This window comes from Filicampus tigris, chromosome 4, assembly GCF_054856515.1.
Source record: "Filicampus tigris isolate MCC_2025a chromosome 4, RoL_Ftig_1.0, whole genome shotgun sequence".
NCBI lineage: Eukaryota > Metazoa > Chordata > Actinopteri > Syngnathiformes > Syngnathidae > Filicampus > Filicampus tigris.
The window spans coordinates 10,600,195-10,625,515 of record NC_141220.1 but is presented as its reverse complement, the minus strand read 5'-3'; the positions used below and the strand labels follow the sequence as shown (position 1 = coordinate 10,625,515).

Genomic DNA, 25,321 nt, shown 5'->3' with positions numbered 1-25,321 from the left:
CAGGTGAGGGCGCTATGCGCTAGGTTATGCATTAGGTCATATAAGGAAGAAGAGTGATAAAAGATGGACATTAACTGATAAACTGGAGTGGCAGCGGGCAGTAAAATGAAGTAAGTACCGTTTATTTTCTCTTGGTTCGGTTCCGTTTTAATCAGCAAAGTTGCCGCCATGTTAAAAAGCACTGTTAGGAAAGAATCTGTTCTATCGCACATTGATGATTAACCCACAACCGCATTTCTACCACTAGAGCTGGGAGCGCTGTTGCGTCATTCTACCTTTCAAACCGGGGGAGCGGATACGTCACTGTCCTTTTTTAATCCAATTCTCCGTCTCTTAGCCAACTTAATGCATCAGAATATACACGTGACGGTGTCACACCGCGGAGGAGGTCGTGGAATTTTTTCGAGCCGTAGGTAGGCTAATGGCAGACGCCGTCGATCGCCGGGAGCTCTGATTAAAGTAAGTAATGGCAGTGATATATAGACGACGTGCACAACCAGTGGAGCCAGTCGAACGTGATATGATATGGTTTGTAGACAATTACGATATTGACGTCTTTGTAACAGAATAGAGGATGGTAATTACCACTCGATTTAAAAAAAAAATTAAAATAGTGCTTCTCTTGCATTGACACGCTGTTTTTACATCTTCGATTGAAACAGTAAATAATACAAAATTCTGCCTGTGTGAAAGCCACATGTCTAAGCTCTTTAATTCTTTTGGAATTATGTTTCTGTCTGCTACAGGGTCTGGATTATTAATCATTTTGTAAGTGTTGAATTTCTAGGAGAACTTCAGGTTTTCAAGGGTAATTCCAAAGGTGACCTTAAGTTTTGGGGAGCTGTTGAGAAAGGCGCTTTAGGCCTTAATGGGTTAAGTGACTTGTGATCTCAAACACAGGAGAAATGAAGATAAATAAATACTGTTTATTTTCTCTTGGTTCTGTTCCATTTTAATCAGCAAAGTTTGCCGGCATGTTAAAGGGAACTGTTAGGAAACCATCTGTTCAGGTACATACGTGTACATTTACAGTTCAAAATCGTTCTGTGAATGCAGTACATATCTAATTTTTCAATATAAATAGGTGTGGCTTGTATAAAGGTGCGTCTTATACCTAGTTTTTTTTCCATTATTATTATTATTTTTTATAGAGTGGGTGTGGCTTATCGTCCAGAAAATACTAATCTAAAAAATCCAATTTGATACATTTACATATTGACAAAAACATTTTAACAGCTTCGTATCTGCTAAACTGAAAAAATATGCCTTATTTACATGTGTTTTTTCAGATTAAAGGGAGAATTTTTGAATGCCAGAAGTTATGGTTTTTAGGCTAGCACAAGAGCCAAAGCATTTGCCAGGTTGTCCACGTTGCTCAATGTTGCTGCTGTCTTTATTTTTTGGCCTGATAAGATCACAAACTCCCAATCAATGAAGATCTCACCTTCTGTTGAAAAAAGTTAGAAGTAGTAGTAGTAGTAGGTACTCAGGCAAAGTACACTGATTCCAATTACAAATGAATCGTACTTCCTTACTTCCAACCGCTGTCTACCACAGTACGTTGTGTTCCTTGAAGCACAAAATCCAATCAGGGAAAATGAGTGACATAGTGTCCTTTTTGGCACACCTCCTAAAGTTTTATAGACTGTATGTTGCCCTAAGCGACCTGTAACCTATAGTGCATGTATGCGGTCTCGCAGCCTCGTGTGGTCACATGGCAACTAAAGATAGATGAGACATCTGTGTGTTACTTGTTTGATCTTGTTGCCTCACCCTTTTTACTCGCGGTATGTTAGATGCGGTTACCCACTTCCAGTTCACGCCATGACTCGTTCTGTCATCTCAGCCTAGAAAAGTGGTGGTGTGAGTGCGATGATGCCGTTTGTTTTTTTTTCTTCTTGTTCACTCTTAAATGGCGGTAAACAGCTGCTGGTGGGCCACTGGAGCAAAGAGTGGAAGGTGTAATGAAATGAGTGTCTCAGCTGGTGTATACATGTTTGAAATCCTATGCGTGTGTCACACACGCTAACGGGATCATTATTGGCATCAACACACAGTGATGTGACATGCAGCTGTTTGTTGATGGACTTTAATTGAAAACTAAACTGAAAGATGGATGGATGAATGTTTTTATACAATAAAATGCTATTTTTATTCATCAAAAACAGGTCACTAAAATGGTGGTGCTTTTTAACGGGTTAATAGCATTTCATTTAATTTTGGTTTGATATTAGTCAAGGTACAACTGTGTGATTAATATTAGTAATGCACCAATATTGTCCAAATTCAAACATAGGATGTTGAAGTCCCCTGTTGCAGGCTCAAAACATCACCATAATTAAAAATGTTAGTCTACACTCTTACATGCTACACTTTGAGATCATATTTTGACATTTTTAAAGAGGGAACTAAACCCATTTTTTTGGTTGCAAGAATGGGTATTATGTGCTAGTACTAGATCAAACACGGCACTCTGATTAATACTGCCTTTGTCGAATAAGACACGAACATATTTATAGGTGAGATCCGTCAATCGCAGGGCGCCACCATGTTGGGACCGATGGGCCGCAGCTTGCACGCTAGTGAGGGGTGCAGCTTTTGTCAGTGTGAAGGAGTGGAGATATGAGCCAAGTCGGGGTACATTCAAATCTTGTCAACAGCTTGAAAAGTGCATACTCTTATCTATAATTTGATATGGATGTGTTTGGCTGTGAGTTTTGGACTTAGGCCTTCAATTGCTATTTAAAGTGGAAGTCAACCCAAACATATTTTTTTTCCAGAATATGTTCTATGCAGACCCACTAGTTGAAATACGGCATTCTGATTAACATTGTGTTTGTGGAATATAAATGAATACAATACAATACAATACAATGCAGCAGCATTTTGGACCAACTGGAGACGTTTGAGGGAGGACTGGCTGACTCCAAAATAAAGTGCATTGCAGTAATCTAGCCGAGATGTAACAAAGGCATGGATGACTGTTCCTAAGTGCTGATGGGAAAGGAGGGGCTTTACCTTAGCCAGCTGTCTAAGGTGAAAGAAGCTCGACTTTACAACAGCGCTGATTTGCTGGTCCAATTTGAGATCACTGTCCATTTTAAAACCCAAGTTTAAAACTGTTGGCTTTAGATATGAAGACAGGGGGCCCAGGTCAACAGGGTGGGATGGAGACGAGCCACTGGGACCGAACACCATAACTTGTGTTTTCTTTTCGTTGAAATGTAGGAAATTTAGTGACATCCAGTCTTTGATGTCCTCTAGGCAGGACAAAAGTGGTCTTAAGGAGAGGGACCCTTTTTTGTTTAGCGGGATATAGATTTGACAGTCGGCCGCGTAGCAGTGGAAGAAGGTTCCGTGTTTTCTCAGGATTTCTAAGGATGGAACCCAGGGGCAGCAAATCACGGCTCACCTGTTTTCTGAAGCTGAGCCATGATTGGTCGTTATCTGAGCCCTGAGCAACTTTGATGTCATTTTCAGTCGACACAAATGACAAAATGGCCACCCCCTAAGCCAGCTAAAAACAGGTGGATTTCTCATATTCCACAAATGCAATAGTAATCAGAATCCTGTGTTTAGACTAGTGGGCCTGCATAGAACATATTCTGCAAAAAAATATGTTCGGGTTGACTTTTCTCTTTAAGTGACCTAATCCAACTCACACCATCACGTCGGGACATAATGTGCAACTAGTATACTGGTATGAAAAGGGGAGACAGAGGCATTTAACTTATTTGAGGACGAATACAGTTAAAAGCAAGAAACACTGCAGTTATCTTTATCTTCCAATACTTCACCTCCAAACAACTCAAAAGTTCTACATTGCGTTATAGCAGTTCACAATCAATATTTATCAATAGAAGAACTTTAAATAAAACACTCACCAGAGATGCTGATGCAGAGACAGCTCTTGCATGTCTGTGTAAGCTAATTGTCCCGCTCATATATCCTGCTGTAAAAGTACCCAAGATATCATTTTCCGGGTTAGTCGACAGCCTGATTTCCTGAGTCTAATTTTTTTTTTAAAAAGTGCACCATCAAAAAGATTTTTAAAATCATATCTGACATTGTCCTCTCTTGTCAACCAATTGTTGGTGCACATTTTAAACACAACTAATAAGGATAAACATAGCTGAATCAATTGGGGTTTTTTTTGTCATAAATCTGAAATCTGATTGGTTCAGCAATGTGTGGGTGGTTGGATGCCACCACTGGGTATTCTGCAGGCACATAATCCAGCTCCATGTGGAAAGATAATGAATTGCCTTGCACACAAAGCGTAGACAAGCGCTACATTACAAGCGGCCTCCAAACTTTCTACAGTAGAGGTCTTTATCACAACACTCATGTTCTTTGCAGCGAGAACTTGACCTCTTTGCAGCTCACTCCTATGTCGACTGCCCACTCAGCTCTTCCATCTAGGCCCAGATTCCTGCGGACCTCCCTGCTCGGGTGCGAGAGGCAGAGGGTTGTCGAGGTTGCGTGGCAGGCTTTGAAGGAGGCTCCAGTGACTCATTACCCAACAATCCACTCACGCTCCATGTGCCCTTCGTCTCCCCCCACGAAAACATCTCTCTCCTCACCTCGGCCAAAACCCCTGCCCCTGAGGCCCGGATAGCCGACACTCGCCAGCCGTTGAATGAAGACAGCAGATTGTGTTTCAGATTTCTGTGAAAGGCCCCTCTGTCTTCATGTGTGTTGTATTGTGTAAAAGGACATCTGACCAGTGGCCACTCTGGACTTAGGTGGAAAGCAGTACCCCGCCAAATCCGGCAGATGGCACGTTTTTCTTTCTTCCTAATGTGGATTTTATATTTAATACAGAAAATTGATTACATTGAGAAATGATGTAAAATGCTTCTCTGTTATCATAGTGTTGATTTAGAAGTCTTTCACCGGGTGTTTGTGTGACTTTCCTTTCCTGACTTCTAGATTTCTATCCAGGGTCAAAGGTCCATCAGCCCCTAGTTTGACATTTGAATAGCCTAGTGGTTTGGCTCTTTTTACACTAAATGGCACCTAAAATACTTTGCTCCTCAAGTACCACCCCAATGACCAATATCAACATACAGTAGCATAGTAGGCCCAAGTGTTTGTCAAAAAGTTTATTTAATATTATTGTAAACAGCCAAAACACTATGCCCAGTTTGATCATAAACACTGTGCATAGTACAGTGTTACCTCTACTTACGAACGTCTCTTCATACGAAATGTTCAAGTTACGAAACGCCTCAACAGTTCTTTGCTTTTTTTACATTATGCACAACTCTAAATTATTGTGCAATAATCTAATTGTAACATGTATTTGTTACATGTTTCATGCATTTTCATGCTTCATAAAACATTTATGTCTGAATATTGGGGGACTTGGAACGGATTAGGGCATTTACATGGAAAACGCGTCTCTACTTTCAAAATTTTTTACTTAAGAAATTTCTTCCAGAACCAATTAATTTCGTAAGTAGAGGTACCAGTGTATAGTGGTTTGCTGGTATGCTTTTATTTTGAAGGCCGTGAACGATGGGAAGTGTGGAACGGGGCGGGGGGTGATCATTTTCATTATCAGGTCAAGGGTGGAGGGTCGCAGACGGACCGGCAAAAAAGGGTCAAGTGCCCAGCTCTGACTATTAACATGACCACCCCACTGCAGGTCACCTCCATGTTTCAAAGACTTTAGCTAGATTGCATTTCAGGTTTTTCTGGCCCAAAATGGCCGCTGATATGAAGAAAGCCTGCAGGTTTTATGGTTCCCATTGTACCTTAAAAACCCTGGGAGTTTGTGGGTGTCGATTTTGTCGATTTTTGGGGCCCACTGCCCCGCACACCGTCGGGTAACGCATACTTGATTGTTTTTGTTGACTATCTTACTAAGTGGGTTGAAGCGAGTGCAGTCAGGGAACGAACGAATTTCACACGGGTAGGCTTGATCTGAAGTGAAATGGGGTTGTCTGTGGTTATTTTGTATTCACACTATGTTGTTTAACTGTAGTTTGTCAAGGTGTAGGTTTCTGTGTGTTGTACTGCCTATTTGTAGCCATTTTGAGGTCAAGGTTCATATTTCTTGGAGTTTGGGAAACCAAAGATTTTCCGCTGTACGTTTTTATTTCAAAGTGTCAGTTTATTTTCTGTTGTATGCCGTTTGTGCCCTTTGTACATGCCGACCATTGGTGTATTCTACGTACAGTATAGATGCTATTTGGTATGAGCAGGTGCATCTTCAGCTGTGTATGGCTGGGGTCAGCCTTTTTCTCACAAGGGGGGACTATGTAACAGTCAGTTAATGTGGTACGGTGTCTCGCCACACGGTGGCGACTCTTTGGTTTATTATGTCAGTTAGTCACTTCTTTTTCCCTAAACTTCAGTGTACCTTTTGTCATGGACTCGGTCGGGTACACCCGACCGCTATGTTCTTAAGTAGTGTGCGGTATGCTGGGTAAGTATTGTTTTGTTGAACAACGGCTTGTTGAATATCAAGAAGTCTTTGCCCCTTTGGCTATCCAACAACACCCATCCATGACTAAGTATTCCCTCAGCTCACTACCGCTCATTACACATGCTACAACAACATCAAAAACAAAACAAACAATCTAGAAGGTTCAGTAATCTGCGAGTGTTGCTTAGACTCTCATAAAATTCAATATACAATGACTATAAAAACGAATCCAAATGAGTGCGCCTTAACAAACATAATCATGCTATGTTTTGATTGACAGTGACATTAAGTTAACATAAATACCTACATCTATATATTAAAACTCAGGATTTTATCTTGAAAAGCAGAATTGAGCTTGCGTTGGAGCTCATTAGATTTGACAGGTAATGTTGTGGCAAATTTGACCGGATTGTGCCGAACATGAGGCTTCATGCTGCAAGAATCACAGATTTTATGCAACATATATTCGAAATTCACAGTAGAAGTAGCTTTATTTTACTCTACTTGCATTGGCCAACCGTTTATGGCTGGGGGCCCCAACCACTGGGCCGCGGACCGGTACCAGGCCACAGGCCACTCTGGGCCGGGCCGCGGGGGGGCCGCACAGATAAAAAAATTTGAATTTATAAGGTATTAATTTTTTACTTTCACAGAGCTTTATTTTTGAAAACCTCATGAAAGTAAATTCATATCTAAATGTAAATGCCCTTGCCCTAAATCAGCCTGTAGCAAATCAACTGAGGACAAGCACTGAAGAAAATGGATACATGGATGGGCCATGTCATTCTCACTCCTAAACCAGTATAACACATCATAACACATGCTGCTTCACATTAAGAGCATTAAAAGCCTTGTTGCTTCTCTCCAGTCTGACTGACACCACACACACACCCACCCCCAAAAACATGTTTGTACAATTAAAGACTCTAAATTGTGTGACAGTTGCAAGTTTTTAATGTGTTAATTGACTGCTAACCAGTCCAGTTAGAAAATGGACCAATTAACCAAAATAGAGGACAAAACATGAGCATCGATCTGCATTGTTTTCAAGCACACATGATATATCTTATGAGAGGAGAGGGAATTCCTCACTGACTGAACAATGAGAGTGTTGGTGGTTCAGAAGGTTTGGAGCTGTTCACAAAGTCAAAAGAGACTCCAGGGACACATTTGTCTTGCTTGCACCTGCCTGAGTGGGTGTGTAAAAAAATGACCAAGAACAGATTACAAAAACACGGTATCTCCCTGTCTGAATGTCAAATATGACACACTATTCCCAACTTCCTATTCAGTAGTTGTTGGGGTTTTTTTCCCAGCTGTACGTGTGTTTGTGTGTTTGGACAATCCTTTCATCAAGTGTCACGTTTCAGACATGTTGAACTAAAACTGCTGGATGTAAGTAGATGAATGATAAGTGAGTAATTTAAGAGATACAGACAACTATAGAGAGTGAAAGAATCAGGACAGGACAAGTGAGGACTAGGTGAGGTTACTAGTCATTGCGGTGTAGCTCAAAACTCCCATCACAGCAACTTGCGCAACCAAAATGAAAGTGAAGGTGAAACAAATGCCTGCAATATAGTGTAATAACAACCCTGGGTAAGCGTCATTATCGAAACGAGGGGAAATGAGTTCTCGGTGAGTTCTGCACCCGAGGAGAGCAAGTGAAAGAGAAAGCAAGATGAATGAGTAGATTAAGGTCATGAGGGGGAAATCCACCAACAGAGAATATTGCAAGAGGAAGAATCAGAGGCTAACATGGTGCACCAAAGTAGTCAAGTGCAAAGATACTGCACCCTCAGAAGGAATCTGTTACCGGTAAATGCTTTCTTGTAGGAAAAAGATTTTAGTGAGCAAACAAGGACACTCGTTAGTAAACACTGCGTAGATACTGAGTTGATTATTTGTTGTTTTGATGCAGGGAGCTTCCAAGTTGCTTTTCACAATGAGGAAAGCAGTTGGGGGGATTTTTATCAGGCGAAAACGGCATTTTGTATTTAACCCTACAACACTAATGGCAGGTGATTTTCACCCTCACAATTTTTTAATGTGATATTTTGTAGTGGGAAATGAAAGAAGACAACTTGCAGTTTGGTATACAGTGTGGTACATTTCACGTAATATTCACAACTGATGAAAACTGTATCCGGGATATTATATCGGCTTAAATTTACCCGACGTTAATAATGGTGTTACTAATTTTAAAATTTGTGTGGGGTTAATCCAAACAAGTTATTTATATGAAATTCTATCCAATTAAAGCAGAATCTCCTCACACCAGTCACATCTTTCTTTGACCAACTATTTCTGGACCTAATTATAAATTAATGAAAGAAAACCCCAGAATGGTCACTGAGATAACTAGCCATAAAGCTTCTGGGAGAATGCCCATTGCGTGGATGACAGAAAAATGTACATGAAGCTTTTATTTGGCAAGCTATATAAGCTCTATATTTACAGACTACTGTGAAACATGGAGAACAAGGATAACAAATTCAAGCCATGAAAGGTGAACGCCATTAAAGTACATCAGTGTCAAAACCGTTGTCGTTGAGCCAAAGTGGGTTTCATGGGAGATGACCAAGGAGGACGTTACTGTTGAAAGCAAATCACAATTGAGAATTTGTCACAATGCATAGGCTTTGGGTCCGGCACATCAACTATACTGTATGTTTGTGGATGCAAAAATGCAGCACACCAAGGAAAGAACACTGTCCCTACTGTGCAGAATGGAGGAGGTTTGGTTATGTTTAGGGGCGGCTTGCGCTATCTTGCAGAGTGTCTTGAAACTGTGCAGGGTAGAATGAAAAATCTCAAGACTAGAGGCATGGATCTGCCTAGTATTAGAAAGCTTGGTCTCAGTCACAGATCACGGGTCCTCCAACAGGATTCGGAACCAAAATGCATTTAAAACCACCCAAAGATAGCTGAAGAGCCCTGATCTAAATCCTATTGAATGCCTGTGGATGGAACTGAACCTTGCAGTAGGGAGAATACACCTCAGACCCCTGGAGCTGTTTGTGGGACAAAATCTATCAACAAGTGCACGTATCATTGAGAGTTATGCAAATGTTATCTTCCATTAATTATTTTGCAAATGACGGTGGTTTCTTCAAAATGTTGTGCAACAAAATGTCATTCTTCATTTAAATTTCAGTCCAGGCAGGTTTCAAGAGTTTGTTTGAAAAAAGAATTATGCTGGACAACAATTTAAAAGCAATGCTTGATTGTCATTTATTATTATTATTGTTATTGTTATTATTATTGATGCTGTTTTAGCAAATCTTTATTCATGCTCACTTATTGTCAGTTTCAAGTTATTTGATTGACCGGTGCTCTTTTTTTTTCCCTGTTTTGCTTTAGTTTGTAGGAATGAAAACAGAATTAGTTGTGACTACGTAATAAGACTTGCAATGAAAGTCCAGCCATAGAATTTGTCTTACTGTTTTGGAACAATTTCCTTAGAATAAAGTCACATTATAACATTTCAATGCCAACAGAAGAAAACTGACAGGCTACTGCAGGCTACCATTATGATGAATTGAATGAACAAATTATGAACGAAACATGAGAATGTTTTTCAATGGCAGCAAAGGCATGATTTCCCAAATGTCTCTAAAAGATTATCCTCACCAATTATAACGTGATATGTGGTCTGCTAATAGTTAATTTTTCCTCATGTTAGTCTACTTCAATCACTTCCTGTTAGGTAAGCCATTATCGCCGCCGCACCACATCCATTACGTATTTTGGCTTCTTGACTCCAGTCAGTACCGCGGCATTGCGGCTTTGACCTGACTGCCAAATGTGTGCATCATCAATCACACCAGATTGATCATGTAACTAAGGTGTGTATAGCAGGCAATGTTTAAACTGGGTGTAGGCTTCACTTTACATCTGCATACTTTCACAATCAACCAGGAGCAGCACGTCAGAGAAATGAATATCTAGGATTTCATTATTCATTGATGTAATTATTAATGTAAAAAAAAAAAAAAAAAAAAGTACAAACTACTATCGCTGACTAGAAGTCAAGCCTGGCTTTACTTTACCCTGATTTGAAGGCCCACTCACATTTTGCGAGGCCGCTTTATAAATCTCGTGCATAAAGTGGAAGGAAACGGAGAGACTAAGCCTTGTAAAAGGAGGAAGTGCTGTTTTCATGGCTTGAGGGTCTTTCCCAAGAAGAACAATGGTCCCCTCAGTCCAAATGCTACCCTCATGACTGAGCAAAGTGGCAACCTTTTGGCAAATATTCAACAGTTGTTTTGCAGGCAGCATTAATCAAATTAGACAACAGGGTCAAAATGCAATGCAGTGCCCTCACAACACACTTTAGGTACCCCCGTGAAATCTAATGCGATCCAGTTTGAGTGGCGCCCCTTACAAAGGCAGCAATGCCTAGTTTTCGGTTGATCACTGTCAGAGTGGTCTAATATGCATACCATTGTACTGCAATGTTATAGTGCATTTAACATTTTGCAGTGTCCAATGTTTAGCTCCTACAGAAAGGTCAATCTTTTTCATTTTTCCTTCTTGGAAAATTTGTGTGGAACATATAGCATAATGGCATGTCAAAAGGAAAAATTGAATATATAATATCGTGTGGCAGTTTGGGGGAAATCCATGAACATTCCATGTAAAAAAAAAATGAGCACAGGCCAAGGAGTTTACATAAAAAGTACTATTTTCCCACAGATGAAATTGAAATTATGTGAGGATATTCTGAATCACTGGTTACATGGGAATGCAATTTTGGGCCTTGTGTTCTAGTCAGGAAATCCCAATGATGTCATCTCCCACAGATGTGATCTTTAAGGCGCACATCTACATGCAGACACACGGCAGGATGTCAAAAACATACAGCTCTCCTCGGCCAATGGCTAAAACATGACCGCAAACGTCTGGTTTTTATCCCCATGAGGTGCAGCGCACGTCCACAGCCGTTTAAGTGAAGAGCTGTGTGAATTGTGGGAACCCAATTTCAAGGTGTACCTTTACACAGCACCCAGGGAAACGTGAAGAGACAAGACAATATTTCAGGCTTGTGCGTGACGGATGATAAGAGTAAGGATGAAAAGTGAATCCTGTTACAGTATAAAACCTGCACTATATACACTTGAAATGGAGACGTATCAGATGCAGTGACATTTGGATGGGAAAATAACAGTCGCACGGAAACAATAAGGAAGGCTATATACAATCTTACTCATGCAAAGTTTCCCAAACTTAGAGATTTTATTTGGGTTTCCAGAGAGCCAAACGTAAAACACAAACATACTATACATAATTCAATGATAAAGAACACTACAGACATTAATTAAATCACTATAGACACATGAATCAAAAAGCCAAGAAAATGTGTGCCTGCTGATAAAAAGCATTTTACTTGACTAAATCCACTGCAATACACTACACAATACAAATAATGTAATCTCTAGGAGCCCATCTAGATGGTGCAGCAATTCAGCTAAACAGTATTGTTCAGATTCCTACATTTTTTGAAGGGCTTGAGATGTTTACGGACACTTGTTGCTAGGCAGAATTTGGGGGGTATCATCCTTGCCACAAAATCATGTGTGGTTGGCATGTCTGCCTCACAGTTCTGAGGTTCTTGGTTAGAATATCATCAATATCAACATGGGGCATCCCATGTTTGGCTGGCAACCAATTCAGACTGCACCTCGGATCTTGGCCAAAGCCAACTGGGAGTGCCTCAATGATCCAAATGAGGGCAAGCGCTATGGAAAATGGATAAGTGGGTGTTACTTGCTGAAGTGACACAAATGTGCAATTCTTTCCCAGTTTCTGTCTTTGTGCTCTGCTAATTGCACATGTAGGCATATGTTGTTTTAATTCACTTTATCTCAATTTTTAATTGATTTGGATTCTTTTCAAATGTGAGAGACCATTTGTAAATCTCTTATGCAACAGATGTTGCACGGTCTCATCGGCTTGAGAAAAAAAGTAATATGACAACAGTCCAATAGGCTAGTGAACGTCAAAGTGTGGCATGTAAGAATCACTGAGTTGAATGACCAAAATATGCATAATGTTACAGTGACTTGAAATAATAATAATAATTTTAAAAATCCAGTACAGTACATTTGTTAAGTAAGCCCGCCCCAAAAATGGGCATCCGGCCGGGCCGGAGGGTCCGACCGGTCCGGCCCTGCGATGGACTGCCCAGCTCTGGTAATAGTCCAGCAAGGTGCCTCTAACAGAAGTTGGGGCAAACAGTTTTAACAACTTTCAAAGGGTGCAAAGCACATTTGGACTTAGAGTCTTTGTAATACAAAAGAGAGTCATACACCACATAGTGAGAGAGATTGTCATCACCTGGGCTGTCTCGTCTCTAGTGGAGGACCTGTAACAGGATCGTCCAACTGTGCTGTCTCAACTGGGAACGGTCTGCGAGCGTAACAGGAGGCAGAGCACGAAAGTTAAAGCTGCCAATGACAGCATGTTCAGGTAAGAGATCCGTTGGACCGTCACAAGTCAGGGTCAGGGGTTTGTGTGATAGCGCATCAGGAACATTGTTGCGCACGCCAGGCAGGTGACGTGCGATACGGTGGGAGATTCACAGGTTTTGCATCACCAGTCCCTACGACATGTTCAGAGAGTGACGTTCGACCAAGATGACCATCAAACATGAGAGAAAACTTGGTGAGCAGACCAATCAAAGCGTCCTTGCAGTTCTCAGAAAGGCTCGATTTCGAAACCTTCCCCGCAAGAGTCGAGTGAAACGTGTCTATCGAGGCTAAAGTCTCAGATGTATTTGAGTAATAATTCTGACAATCCTCCTCCTCATCCACAAGGGGGGGCAGATAACATCACCCATGTGGACCGTCCTTGTGGGAATGTGGATAGACACAGATGCTCTTGTCATGAAATCCATTCCCAGAATGAAAGGAGAAGACAATTTTGGCATAATCGCAAAACGCTGGTGAAAGTCTCTGTTCATGAACCCAATATTGAGCCAAATGACACCTTCGGGGATGCAAGGGGCATTATTGACAAGGTTAACAGCCGGGCCGATCCACTCATTTGTTTTGCTGGGATAGGTGCCATTAACTGAATGAGGTCTGCTCGTACAGCTGAGAGGGAAGCACCCGTGTCAAGAGTAGCATTCACGCATGTTGCATTGAAGTTCACTTTTGTTCTCAGAGGAGTTGTCCAGTGTACATCGGAAAAATTGTAGTCCAGGTGTCCAAGAATCAGCCCATCATTAACTGGAGGTGTATGACGCTCAGCTAACGACTGGAGGTAGGTTGGCCTCGGCGAATGTCCTCCCTCCCCTGTAGTTTCCCGACTGCTTGCTTCGCTGCAGGGCTGTTGTGCCGTTCAACCGAGTAAGACTGGAGGAAAGGACTTTCAGGTAGGAATGGATTTGTCGGCAGGAACGGAGTGGTATAGTTGGCATTGACTGTTGGTTCTGTTCTAGTCACCACAGACACGTGAGGCGTGGACGTAGCAACAGGGACAACAGAAGACTGTAGGACTGCTGGAGGAACAGGGTTTTCTTTGCTGGGACGGTCCCATTGTTCGAGCAAATTCTGTTGTGTGTTCAATGAGTCACGTAAACAGTCACTCAGTCTACTAACTTCTGCTTTCAAGTCCACTACTTGTTGGTTAAGATTAGGGTACTTAGTTTCGGCTGTGCCAAACATTGGTAAAGAGGTAAGCTCCATCATGTCCGAGGAAACAGTCTAAGTCATCTGGGTGACATGCCATCATGCTATACAAGAGGTTACGCTCGAACGCCACACAGACCCTTTAGAGTAATAACTATCAGTCAGTGCTAAATTTGAAGAAAAAAGATCGAATTAAACACGTCACCCAAAACTAAAAGGAGACTGTTGCTTGAATGGCTGGCAGAGATTCAGTAGAGCAATGGGGATTGTGCATATCATCGAGGGCAACAGATTCCCGCGCTGTCCCAAATCGACATGAAAAGTCCAGTTTTAAACTTCATATGGCATTTGAGGGAAAGTAATCCACCGAGGAGGCCTGATCCAGCAGGTTCGTTGTTTGCATTTGTGTCACTGAGTTAGCTTCGTTCATCCAAGCAAAAGGGCATTGTACTCGCCGTAATGTCCAGCAATTAGACGGGCCCATTTGAACCTCACCGCAGCGATGACCGGGAAAAAGCGCCCGTGTGAGCGCAAATCGCACGGGGACGTCCGAAAAACACTCACATGAGGCAGATGAATCCTTGGTGGAACAAAAACTTGACCGAGGTCCAGAGAAAAGAAAAATGTTCGGGCGCCAGTTGTAACGAGTGGTAGTGGGCTGAGGGAGTACTTAGTCATGGACGGGTGTTGTTGGATAGCCATGTCATGTCATCTTCCAAACCGCTTATCCTATACAGGGTCGCGGGGAGTTGCTGGAGCCTATCCCAGCCGTCAATGGGCGAAGGCAGACTACACCCTGAACTGGTCGCCAGCCAGTCGCAGGGCACATTGTTGGATAGCCGAAGGAGCAAAGACTTCTTGATATTCCACAAGCCGTTGTTTAATTAGCAGCAAAACAATACTTCCCCAGCACACCGCGCGCTACTTAATAACATAGCGGTCGGGTACACCAGACCGAGTCCATGACAAAAGGTGCACTGAAGTTTAGGAAAAAGAAGTGACTAACTGACATAATAAACCAAAGAGGCGCCACCGTGTGGGGAGACGCCGTACCACAATAACTGATTGGTACACATGGTACATATTGAAGTATTAACTTCAATTTCAAATCAGCTCCGACTAAAGTCCTCCTCTGATGTCTGGATCTGGTGTAAATCTTTTTGACGCCTTCATGTGCTCATCCTCAGACGTCCACCTCCTAGCCGCCTTGCAGACATTCCTGACAACGTCTCCTGCCTCGGCCTGAAGCTTCTCTTTGGACAGCTGAGGCCCGGCAACATGATCCCCAGCAGGCTGCCCTTAAACCAACACTATATGTGAATGAGCGTGTGTATACGTGCCACATTCACAAGATTCCCTTTGAAAAACAGGCTGGCTAACTATATTTAGGACAATTATTGCCATACTTTGCCACATGTAAATGCTTGTTTTTGCGGATGATGTTTATTTCCAGCGTTTCCTTAGTGACAATGTAGGAGAAAGCCCAATGTCACTATCGGGAAAAATACTCACAAAAGCATGATGTGTAGTCATTGTTGAGGATATTTTGGTTTCTGTCTTGTGATTCCCAGCCAGGGTTCTTACGCAATGAATCCTTATATTGTTATCAATCACATTTTTTCAATCACATTTTATTTATATAGCACTTTTCATACATAAAAATGCAACTCAAAGTGCTTATACTATCTTATACTATCACTAGTATCTCTGTTGTGTCTTGGTGCCCGAAGGTCTTTGTGTCACTTCACTAACTGGGCCAGAGAAAAAGCGGAGATGTGGATGCGTGGACCTCTTTCCCCATGAGTCACGAAACAAAAATGAATGTCCGTTAAAAACACAAACAAACATTGTTGTCATGACAGCACAGACAGAATTGGGTCTTTTTGGACATTTTATATTGGAATCCTATGACATTTAATTGGGAAAAGGGCCCATGGGTGTGAATGCCAGTGAATGATTAAAAATAATAAAAAAATGGCTTTTGGTCCAACATTCCATTGTGTTTCATTTCAAAACTTCCCTTTCAAACCGTTGGACAGCATATTGCCTGAGCCATATCTTCGGGGCGTGTGTCTGACTGACGTGTGGGCACAGGTATGCGGTCACCTGAGTATTGTATCACGCTGTAAAATACCAAAGAAGGTTGTTTCCTGTAAAACAAGCTCGTGAACATCTCTTGTTGGAGGAAATTACCTCTCACGAACCACCTCATGAATGAAACAGCTCTGGAAGGTTGGTCATGACCAAACAGCGTTTGCATCACATCCCGGTGGTCTGTCATGTTTGGGTTTGAGAGCTTTTATATTTACACATGACGCCGCTGGTGTTTCATCCTGCTGGCGTCACCTTTCATGTTCTTACAGGAAGCAAGGGGGCGACCGTCTGTTTGTTGGCTTTCTGTAAGTTGACATAAATGAAGTATTAAGATAGTAAGAAGTATTTAAGGCTAATCTGAAAAACGTTATTGAAAAATTATGTCTACATTGCGACCTACTGTACATCAGCAAAGGCTTCCTCATAGAATCTACAAAACTGATCCCAGAGCCCTATCTCCGCATGGCAAATCAGTTTCATGACATCATCTCTTTTCAGCAAATATTTCATAGCAATCGATGACACCCATCCATCCATCCATCCATCCATCCATTATCTATGCCGCTTATCCTCACAAGGGTCGCGGGCGTGCTGGAGCCAATCCCAGCTGTCATCGGGCAGTAGGTGAGGCACACCCTGAACTGGTTGCCAGCCAATCGCAGGGCACACAGAGACAAACAAACATCGGCACTCACAATCCCACCTAGGGGCAATTTAGAGTGTCCAATCAACTTACCACGCATGTATTTGTAATGTGGGAGGAAACCGAAGAACCCGGAGAAAACCCACGCAGGCACGGGGAGAACATGCAAACTCCACACAGGGAGGCCGGAGCCGGGATCGAACCCACGACCTCTGAACTGTGAGGCGGACGTGCTAACCAGTCGACCTCCGTGCCGCCCCAATGATATTCATATTATATTTTTATACACTGCTCCATTTTCAACCACATACCTCTCAATTTGAATTCATAATTATTTAATGTAATTCCTTTAATTCCTGTTCAAGTTTAATGTGCAACAGAATTTATGCATACAACCATCCATCCATCCATTCCTTTTACTGCTTACTCTTACCCCACGTAAGAGTAAGAGTAAGTAAGTTGCGGGTGTGATTATATACATATATACATATATATATATATATATATATATATATATATATATATATATATATATATATATTTTTTTTTTTTTTTTTTACAATGTAGGGTTGATTGTGTATCTTCTTTCTGTATTTTCAATTGAACTTCTCTGACCTCATTAGATTGTGGCCTGTTAAAAAAAAAGTGTACATTACTAAAGGTATAAGACAAAAACATACATATTTAGTTAGATCAGAAAGACTTGGAATTAAGAAAACAGTATACAATAACTATGAATGACACATCCTGCATGCTTTACTGTGCTTATCTTTTCCATCAGTATGAAACAATGAATTCACTGTGACGCTGCAAGTACGACATGGAGATGTGCTCCATGAGAGGATGTTTGTATAGTAACCACTTAGAGCGGAAGGCAAATTGTGCGCGCCTGCACGCGTGTGGGTCCAGGATTCATTACACACATTACAATGTCCGCCTGATGTACAACTCCTGACCTGCTGCTGAGTCAGGAATGTTCCCCCAGAGTAGCTCTAAACGTTGTGCACTCACAAAGAAGAATGAGCAACTCTCCCACAGTAACAAAAACTTCAGCCCACATAACCTCGTGGGCCCTTTGGCTAAGGCACCACCACTTTATGTGCGTGAGATTAAAGTGGTGCCAATTTGTTGGACCATATTTTTAGAAGGAGGCCCTTCCGCCTTCATCGTAGCACGATCCCACTTCAAAGCTCGATAGAGGACTGCGACCCCATCATGCACTTCCCTTCTGCTTTAGCCTTCTTTCACCTCTGACCTGAGCACATGTGTGCTCACAATACGCCTCTACTCCACTTTATTTACTTGGCCTCGCTCTTTTCAACAACATGATGCTATTACAATATAATGCATATTATTATCAACAAGAATAACCTAATATTTTTTTAAGTATAGATATACAAGTACATACATTCATGTACAACATGTATGTACAGTATACACATTCGTGAGGTTTAGCCTACAACGGTAACACTATCACATCTGCTTAAAGGGGAAGTCAACCCAAACAAAACATTTCTTTCAAGAATATGTTCTGTGCAGGCCCACTAGTTGAAACAAAGCATTCTGATTACTATTGCGTTTGTTGAATAAGAGTTAATCCATCTGTTTTTAGCCATCTCTGAGAGTGGCCATTTTGTTACTTCTGTCGACTGAAAATGACATCACAATTGCTCAGGGCTCAGGTAACGACCAATCACGGCTGACCTGTTTAATGAAGCTGAGCTTCGGAGCTGATCAATTAGTGGGCCAGCTGGGAACATATTCTTGAAAAAAAAAGTGTTTGGGTTTATATCCTCTTTACTTAATTATGTAAGGCGCACATGCTAATCACTGTTGGCTCACTCTCCCATTTTTGAAAATTTGTCAAGTAGTCATACATTTTCTTTTCTACGCTGTGCAATGAATGACATTCATAAAATATTGATTTCTTTTGTGTTTGTCATCATTTGTTTTTGTGTACAGTATACAGAGCTGCCAACTTATAGAAATTCACTTCCTGAAAAATCTGTCTGAATTCTCATTCTTTTTCAATTCTGTCAGGAAAATCGCAGTGGGACCGTGTGTGGGACAGTGACAGCGTTTTCCATCTAGGAAGTATTTAAATCAGTTATCACCAGCTCATTGTGCATTTAATGAGGGTACCCGCTTACATTGTTTGTGCCAAAAACAGTGACATTTAATGCCTCTAGTCACGCATAGATCGCTGCATCCTTTTCCACACAGAGATGTCTCCATGTGAGATGTCAGAGCACCACATTTAAAGAGAATGTGAGGAGCCATTGGAGGTGAATTGAGTCATTTGTGTTCACACCCACAACAGCCTTTTTTTTTTTTTTTTTATGTGGCGGCTTGCGCTGGTCTAATATGCCTCCGCACAGATTTAAACTCGTGACCCGAACCTATGAAAATACAGTAAACTATAGTGTGCTCTAGTTTAGTACAAGAACAATTGAGTTGGTAACTGATCTGCGTATTTCAATTCACATAGGTTGTTTTACTTCATGAAGAAATCGAGATGAAATTATGAAGTACAGTCCAACAAGGAAGCATTAGTAGAAAGAATATCATTCAATACATTCCCTAACTCATTCTGTCCCAATGACGTATTTAAATGTCATTGACATATTTATATGTCATTTAACAATGGGTCTGAAAAAGTCTGGGACTGAATGAGTTAAGTGTCTAAAAATCACCCAATGCATTTGGGAGCATGCGATGCACATTGTGAAACACCATAAATGTGCCAGATTACACTGACACCCATGCACCACACCTTAAAAGTAGTTAAGGTGTGTTCAGAAGGGCTAAACTCTGCTTTGCTTATCAGCTATGACCTCGACTTGAAAGGCTCCCGCTGACAATAAGGAGCCACATTCCACCTGACTCAGGAAAGGAAAGGGACTTTCCGGTCCGCCTTCTCCTTTGACTGAGCATGTCTGGCATTTACTGAGAAATGTAGCCACTGAGAACTCTCCCAGAGTGAGCTATATACTGTTACTGCCTCTTAGGTCATAAGATATGGGCAGAGCCTCACACTGCAGGCCGGGTAAAACTCTGGAGAATGACATGGCACTCAGTATCCTCTTCAAGCCTAAGACTGTTTTTTTTTTTTTTAATTCATCTGCACCAAATACAGTACCCATCTCACACATATTAATTCAGGTTTGCCATTTAGAGACTTTATTTGCGATGATCACAAAAGCCAAGGCCTCATCACTTCCTGTGTTGTTTAGAGGTATCAAAATTACTCACACTCTGTACTGTTAAACGTACAAATACTTGCAGAAAGAGACATTTGTTACAGTAGAACTACTAATTCAACTCCTGTACTTAATTAAAAGATGACTGAGTCTTAAATGTATTATGGACTTAAGTACAAACGTTAATTTTTTGAATTTTTTTTTTACTGTCAATTATATGTAACACCCATTTTTATCACTTGGCACACCAGACTTGAAAATAAAAAAAAACTTGAACCAAGTCATCATCCAGAGGTTTAAAAACGTAACAAATCTATTCTGACAAAGTTAGGAGTAGAAAATACAGCTTTTTCTTTCAAACGTAGAGAGTAAAAGTAAAACTATCCTAAACACTAGAGTAAAGTACAAATCCTTGAGAAATAAGTACAGTAACAAAGTAGTTGTACTCTGTTACTTCCCATGACTGGTACTGAATTCTTTTCATAGAATGAGAAATTAAGCACAACACTGAAGTGTTAGAAAAGCAAAGGAAAAATGAATCTGCACCTTTATCCAGATCTGCACTAAAACGCCTCATCCCCTCCTAATGGGTTTGTGGAAATCAGAAGCATTTTTTTTTTTGAAAGCAATTATAACAAACATAACCTCTTTCGCAAAAGTAATGAAACGCTTCAGTTTGTCAAAAAGATGCAGGCATATTTATTGAAATAAATACATTGACACATATCGCGCTTTGAAACAAGCAAATAATTTAAACAATACAAGTGCAGTTTACCAGTAGACACGATATCCTGGAAACAAATAAATTAACAGATATTCTTTTATAGGTATGGACTCCCCCCCCCCTGTCCGCCCCCGTCCCCCCAATGAGCGCAAACTTCACTTGTCAGTCCTTGGAGTGAAGTTTTGAAAATCTCTGCTGGACATGTGAGAGTCGTTTTGTGACAGCTCAGTCCGCAATCCTTCATCTCTGGACCGGATGGCGTCATCGTTCCCTTTTGGTTGGTCCTTGAATGATTATTTCTTGTGTGGGCCACACACGCACACATCCCTGAAGAGAGAACCAAGGAGAGGAGAGTTGAGAAATATTATACTTAAAGGGAATTAGGCCATAGGATATAAGCAAGTCTTAAGAGGAGATGTATGGTTACTTTGCTTAGGTAGGCTACTTTGGTTTATTTATTTTAGGGTTTTTTTTATCTACATGTTGTATTGCCTTTTCATCTACTTTTTTTTTTTTTTTTTTTTGACTTGTATTTGACTTGGTTTAATTTCGCAACAGTTGCATTTGGTTCATTGAGAGTTTTCGATTTGAAGCGGCTTGTCATTTAGTTTCCAGCATGACGAGCATGTGAACTCACCATATTAGGAGAGGGCGATGAGGCTTGCGGTGGGGTCTCAGGGAGCCCTCGCCATGCGCCGCTCCTGCTGGCCCGGGGACGCGCTCTCGTTGTCCTGGCGCGTCTTGAAGTCCTGGATGGCCTTGCGGTTCTGATAATCGATTAGGGCCATGGTGATCACTGCATTCCAGCAGTTGTCCTCGCCCGGGCAACGGAAGTCGATCTCCTTGTCGTCTGTGGTGACGATGGTGAAGTAGACGAACTTGCCGGTGCGCTCCACGCAGTCCACTTTCTTGATGCACTGCAACTTGAGCTCTTTGCCTCGGGTACGCTTGTGCGTGTCGGCGTACATGTTGAGGCTGTCAGGGGTCAGGACGCACGTCTTTCTCTTCCAGAACTGGAGCAGGTTGTCGCTCCTCTTCTCCAGCTCTCCCTCTTTGAGCACCTGGGAGATCTCGGCCGCGGACATTTTCATTTTTTGGAAAATGTTCTGTCGAAAATTGGCTCGGTCAATTTGTGTGTGAGCAGCCCGAGGAAGGAACCTCTCGCCGGCTGGAGTAATCCACGGTGGCTTTTTGTGAATGAAGTACAACGTGGAGGAGCACCTTTATATCCCGGCACGGGCCCCGCCCACATGACGTCAGTTGGTTTGGGAATGCATCAGCAGTTGTCAGTGGGTTGATTCTTGGCTGAGTGTGTGCGCGCGCGCGTGTGTGTGGGCGGAAAGCTGGAGGCTCAGAGGCCAGTGGAAGTTCTAACGGTGGACCAAACCGCTGCACACACCCAATATGTTAATTAATTACTAACCCTCATCTTTCTGTGGGGATTAGTCCTAACATGTGCCCTCTCAGCTAGTTGTGGCTGTCAAAACCCATCTTTAACTACTTTAACCCTTTTCATTCCAGGGGCGTTTTCAGTCCTACTTTTTCTCTGCTGGATTAACTACCCATGGTGTTCCAACAAATAGCCAGAGTTGGGCATTCCGCCTGTGTGACGGACCCGCCTATGGCGGACGCTCATTTTGTAGGCGATAAACGCTACAAGGGAAAAAATAAAGCAAAAATGTAAGCATAGTCTGAAGCCCATTTTTTCTGTCTATGTCATTGTCTATTGTCTATTTTCGCGCTGAGGCTTCAGTGGTGTGGTTGTTGTTTCTGTTGGCCATGGCCAAGGCTTCTGGGTCCTAAAAAGGAGCCGAATTTAGATTAAGTCCGAAAATGCAAATGGAAGCCCGTTTAAAATGATAGGCAAACCCGGAACTATTTGTTCCGGCCAGACAAAAAGCCGGATAGCCGGACAGCGGAAGGATACCCCGGCTGCAGGCACAAGGCGATAAAAATATCAGGATTAGTAAAATGCCCAGCTCTGGAAATAACCATTTTCCATTACAGTATGTGTTCAAAATGATAGCCACACTCCTCAATGAGTCTGTAGGATGTGATTTTGCACAGCCAATCAATGCCGAATACGCTATAATGAAAAGACATATCTATTTTTATTATCATTATAAACATAACTGAATGGCAAGGATATTTGAGTAACAGAAATCGCATGATGTACTACGCAGAGGTGGGCAATTTACTAAAGTTTTGCAGGTCCGTCAGTCCGTCTATTTTTCAAGACGAACCAAACTGAATTATCTGTCGGTCAGTCAGTCATCAGTAAACATCAAAGATCCGCCAGTTCGTCAATCGTCGATCTGGCAAAAAAGGTCTATCAAATCCATCCATCCATCCATTATCTGAACTAATTTGATTCAAATGTTAAATGGAGTGCACTATGTACATTACAATGTGTCGTCCATTGTGACTTGACTAGGTTGGTGATGATTACACGGATTAAATGGATGAAAATCTACTTCCATCTGTTCTTACTGAGTCTTTATTTTAAATTCCCTTTCTATCATCGAATTTTAGCAAAATGGGCATCCGTCAGACGGAATGCCCACATCTGGTACTAGAGTTATTTTGATTAGAACTGCTTATTTTGGGTAAGTTGGAACCCATCAAATGACTTGGGGCGAGTCAATTACAGGGCGCATACAGACAAAAGAGCATTCACACCTATGGACAATTGAGAGCAGGGATGTCAAAATTGGTTGCATGGTGGGCACATTGCACTTATTATTGTTGCCCTCAAGGTGTGGTCATAATGGTGACACCACAGACAGAACATGTATGAGCATAACAGTACACCAAAGATTACGGTCTTGAAGTTCACAAAGGACCCCACCCTTGTGGCCTCAGCTTTTTGTCACATGATCAAAATATGCACATGTTTTGTAAGTGCTCTTATTAAGATGACTTCCTTCTTTTTGACCTTACACATCAGTTAAGATACACGTCAAATTGCCTGTTCAGCAAATGCACATTTTCACAACGCATGGTGACAGTTTGACCCTAGAAAGCATTATTTCTGTTTTCTATTATTTCTGGCTGGCAACCAGTTTAGGATGCTTCCCAACCAAAAGTCAGGAGAGAAAGGCTCCAGTTTGCCTACAATCCCAATGACGTAATTGTTATAGAACAGCGAAGTCCCTATCCCACTGAGGGGCAAACATTTCCGACTGTTGGTGACAGTGGAAAAATGTGCGTTTTGGGTACATATGTAACATTGAAAACACTGACAAACCCTGACATGAACACAACATTCGCTGCCTTCCAAAACACTTGCAATTGTTTCCCTGCTGAGTTGGATAGGTGCTTTACCAGCTTTTTGATTCAAGTCACCCATTTTACAGAAGAAAACTCTCACGGAAGGCCACCAAACTAAAGTGTATCAAAAAGTGTGAATACTGAAATTATGATTATGTATCCCAATAAACTCACATATTGACCTACTCAGGATGTAACCTAAGCCGGAACCTAAGCCATGACTTATTAAATTGTAAGAATAACAACAGGACATGATTATTGTACCCTCTGCCATCTAATGAAAAATCAATTTAATTGTTCTACCTCTCACTCTTTCACCATACATCATTCTAACAGACAGATGAAGAAAGACATATTTGCAATTAGTAAATAATAATTTTCTGTCACATTAAGTGAAATTGTTTAATTTCCTTCGGCATGTCTGATGATCACCTATGGTGCCACAATACCCTGGTTTGGAATCCCTACCGAAGAAAATGAAAGGCTGTATGGTTAATACAGTATTTCTTCAACCTTGTAAAAAAGGGTTAACCATCCTTTTGAAAGTCTGAAACAGATGCTTTAGTAGGAGATTATTCCCAGTTCCTAAAATTCTACACTCATGTGCCACATATTTTTTTTTTTACTGGTCACTTTTTCCCAGCACCATAAAGATGCAGGTTTGGCTCCAAATATCCCCCTAAATATTTAACACAATTATTTTCCTGACCATGTGTGATAGATTCATAAGCCAGGGGTGCCCCTCCTAAAGTTTTCAGGTAAATGTTCTGACTCTCTTTTTGTGTCACTGGTTGTCAGGACAATAAAAGCCACACCCAAGCGGAGTCAGAACCACTTTCCTAAAGTGTGCTGAAACGGGGAAAAATAGGTCAAAAAGATCAAGCAACACAAAAAGGTTGGTGGTGCCTTATTAGTTCACGAGACACAAAGACAGCGGCAAGCAGGATATGCTTTCTTTTCTTGCCGTTCATAAACTGATCCACTCACAAAGTAATAATTATGAGTCAACATGACGCCAGTTTCCTTTTGCTTTTTTATTACCCTCACATGCTCCTTCCCTCTAAAACTGACTTCATCACATGACTCATGTTTGCTGTGCATCGCCCGTCTCCAGGAGTTTGTTCAAAAGAGGCTAGTAAGAAGCTGAGCGTCATCAAGTCTCCACTCCAAAACAAGCCTGACCCTCGAGCAACCTCGAGGAGCTCCAGGTCTCGTCCGCCTCTTTGATGCTAGTCTTGTCTTTTTCACTCAGGAAGTGGAACCACTCATCTGTTGCTCCTCCCTCTCCAGGTTGTTTTAGGGACTTTTGGTGTTGCCTGGAGG

The 25,321-nt window shown here is 41.7% G+C and overlaps 1 protein-coding gene and 1 long non-coding RNA gene across 3 annotated transcripts; one reads left to right on the top strand and one right to left on the bottom strand.

Moving 5' to 3' along the window:
• Positions 1-51: 51 nt before the first annotated feature.
• LOC147148443 (uncharacterized) lies at positions 52-15,742 on the top strand. 2 transcript variants are annotated; one of them, XR_015086556.1, is made up of 7 exons: positions 52-110; positions 12,793-12,904; positions 12,986-13,099; positions 13,601-13,699; positions 13,764-13,811; positions 13,878-13,994; positions 15,255-15,742. It is a non-coding gene; the product is annotated as an uncharacterized LOC147148443 (long non-coding RNA). The 2 variants fall into 2 exon arrangements; XR_015086557.1 differs by lacking the exon at positions 52-110 and adding an exon at positions 223-459.
• Positions 15,743-19,961: 4,219 nt separating this feature from the next.
• Positions 19,962-21,936, bottom strand: phlda2 (pleckstrin homology-like domain, family A, member 2). The gene is made up of 2 exons (XM_086028641.1): positions 21,366-21,936; positions 19,962-21,055 (listed from the first exon to the last, which is right to left on the bottom strand). The coding sequence occupies exon 1, from the start codon at positions 21,817-21,819 to the stop codon at positions 21,403-21,405; it is 417 nt and encodes a 138-aa protein (XP_085884767.1). The 5' UTR covers positions 21,820-21,936; the 3' UTR covers positions 19,962-21,055; positions 21,366-21,402.
• Positions 21,937-25,321: the final 3,385 nt, after the last annotated feature.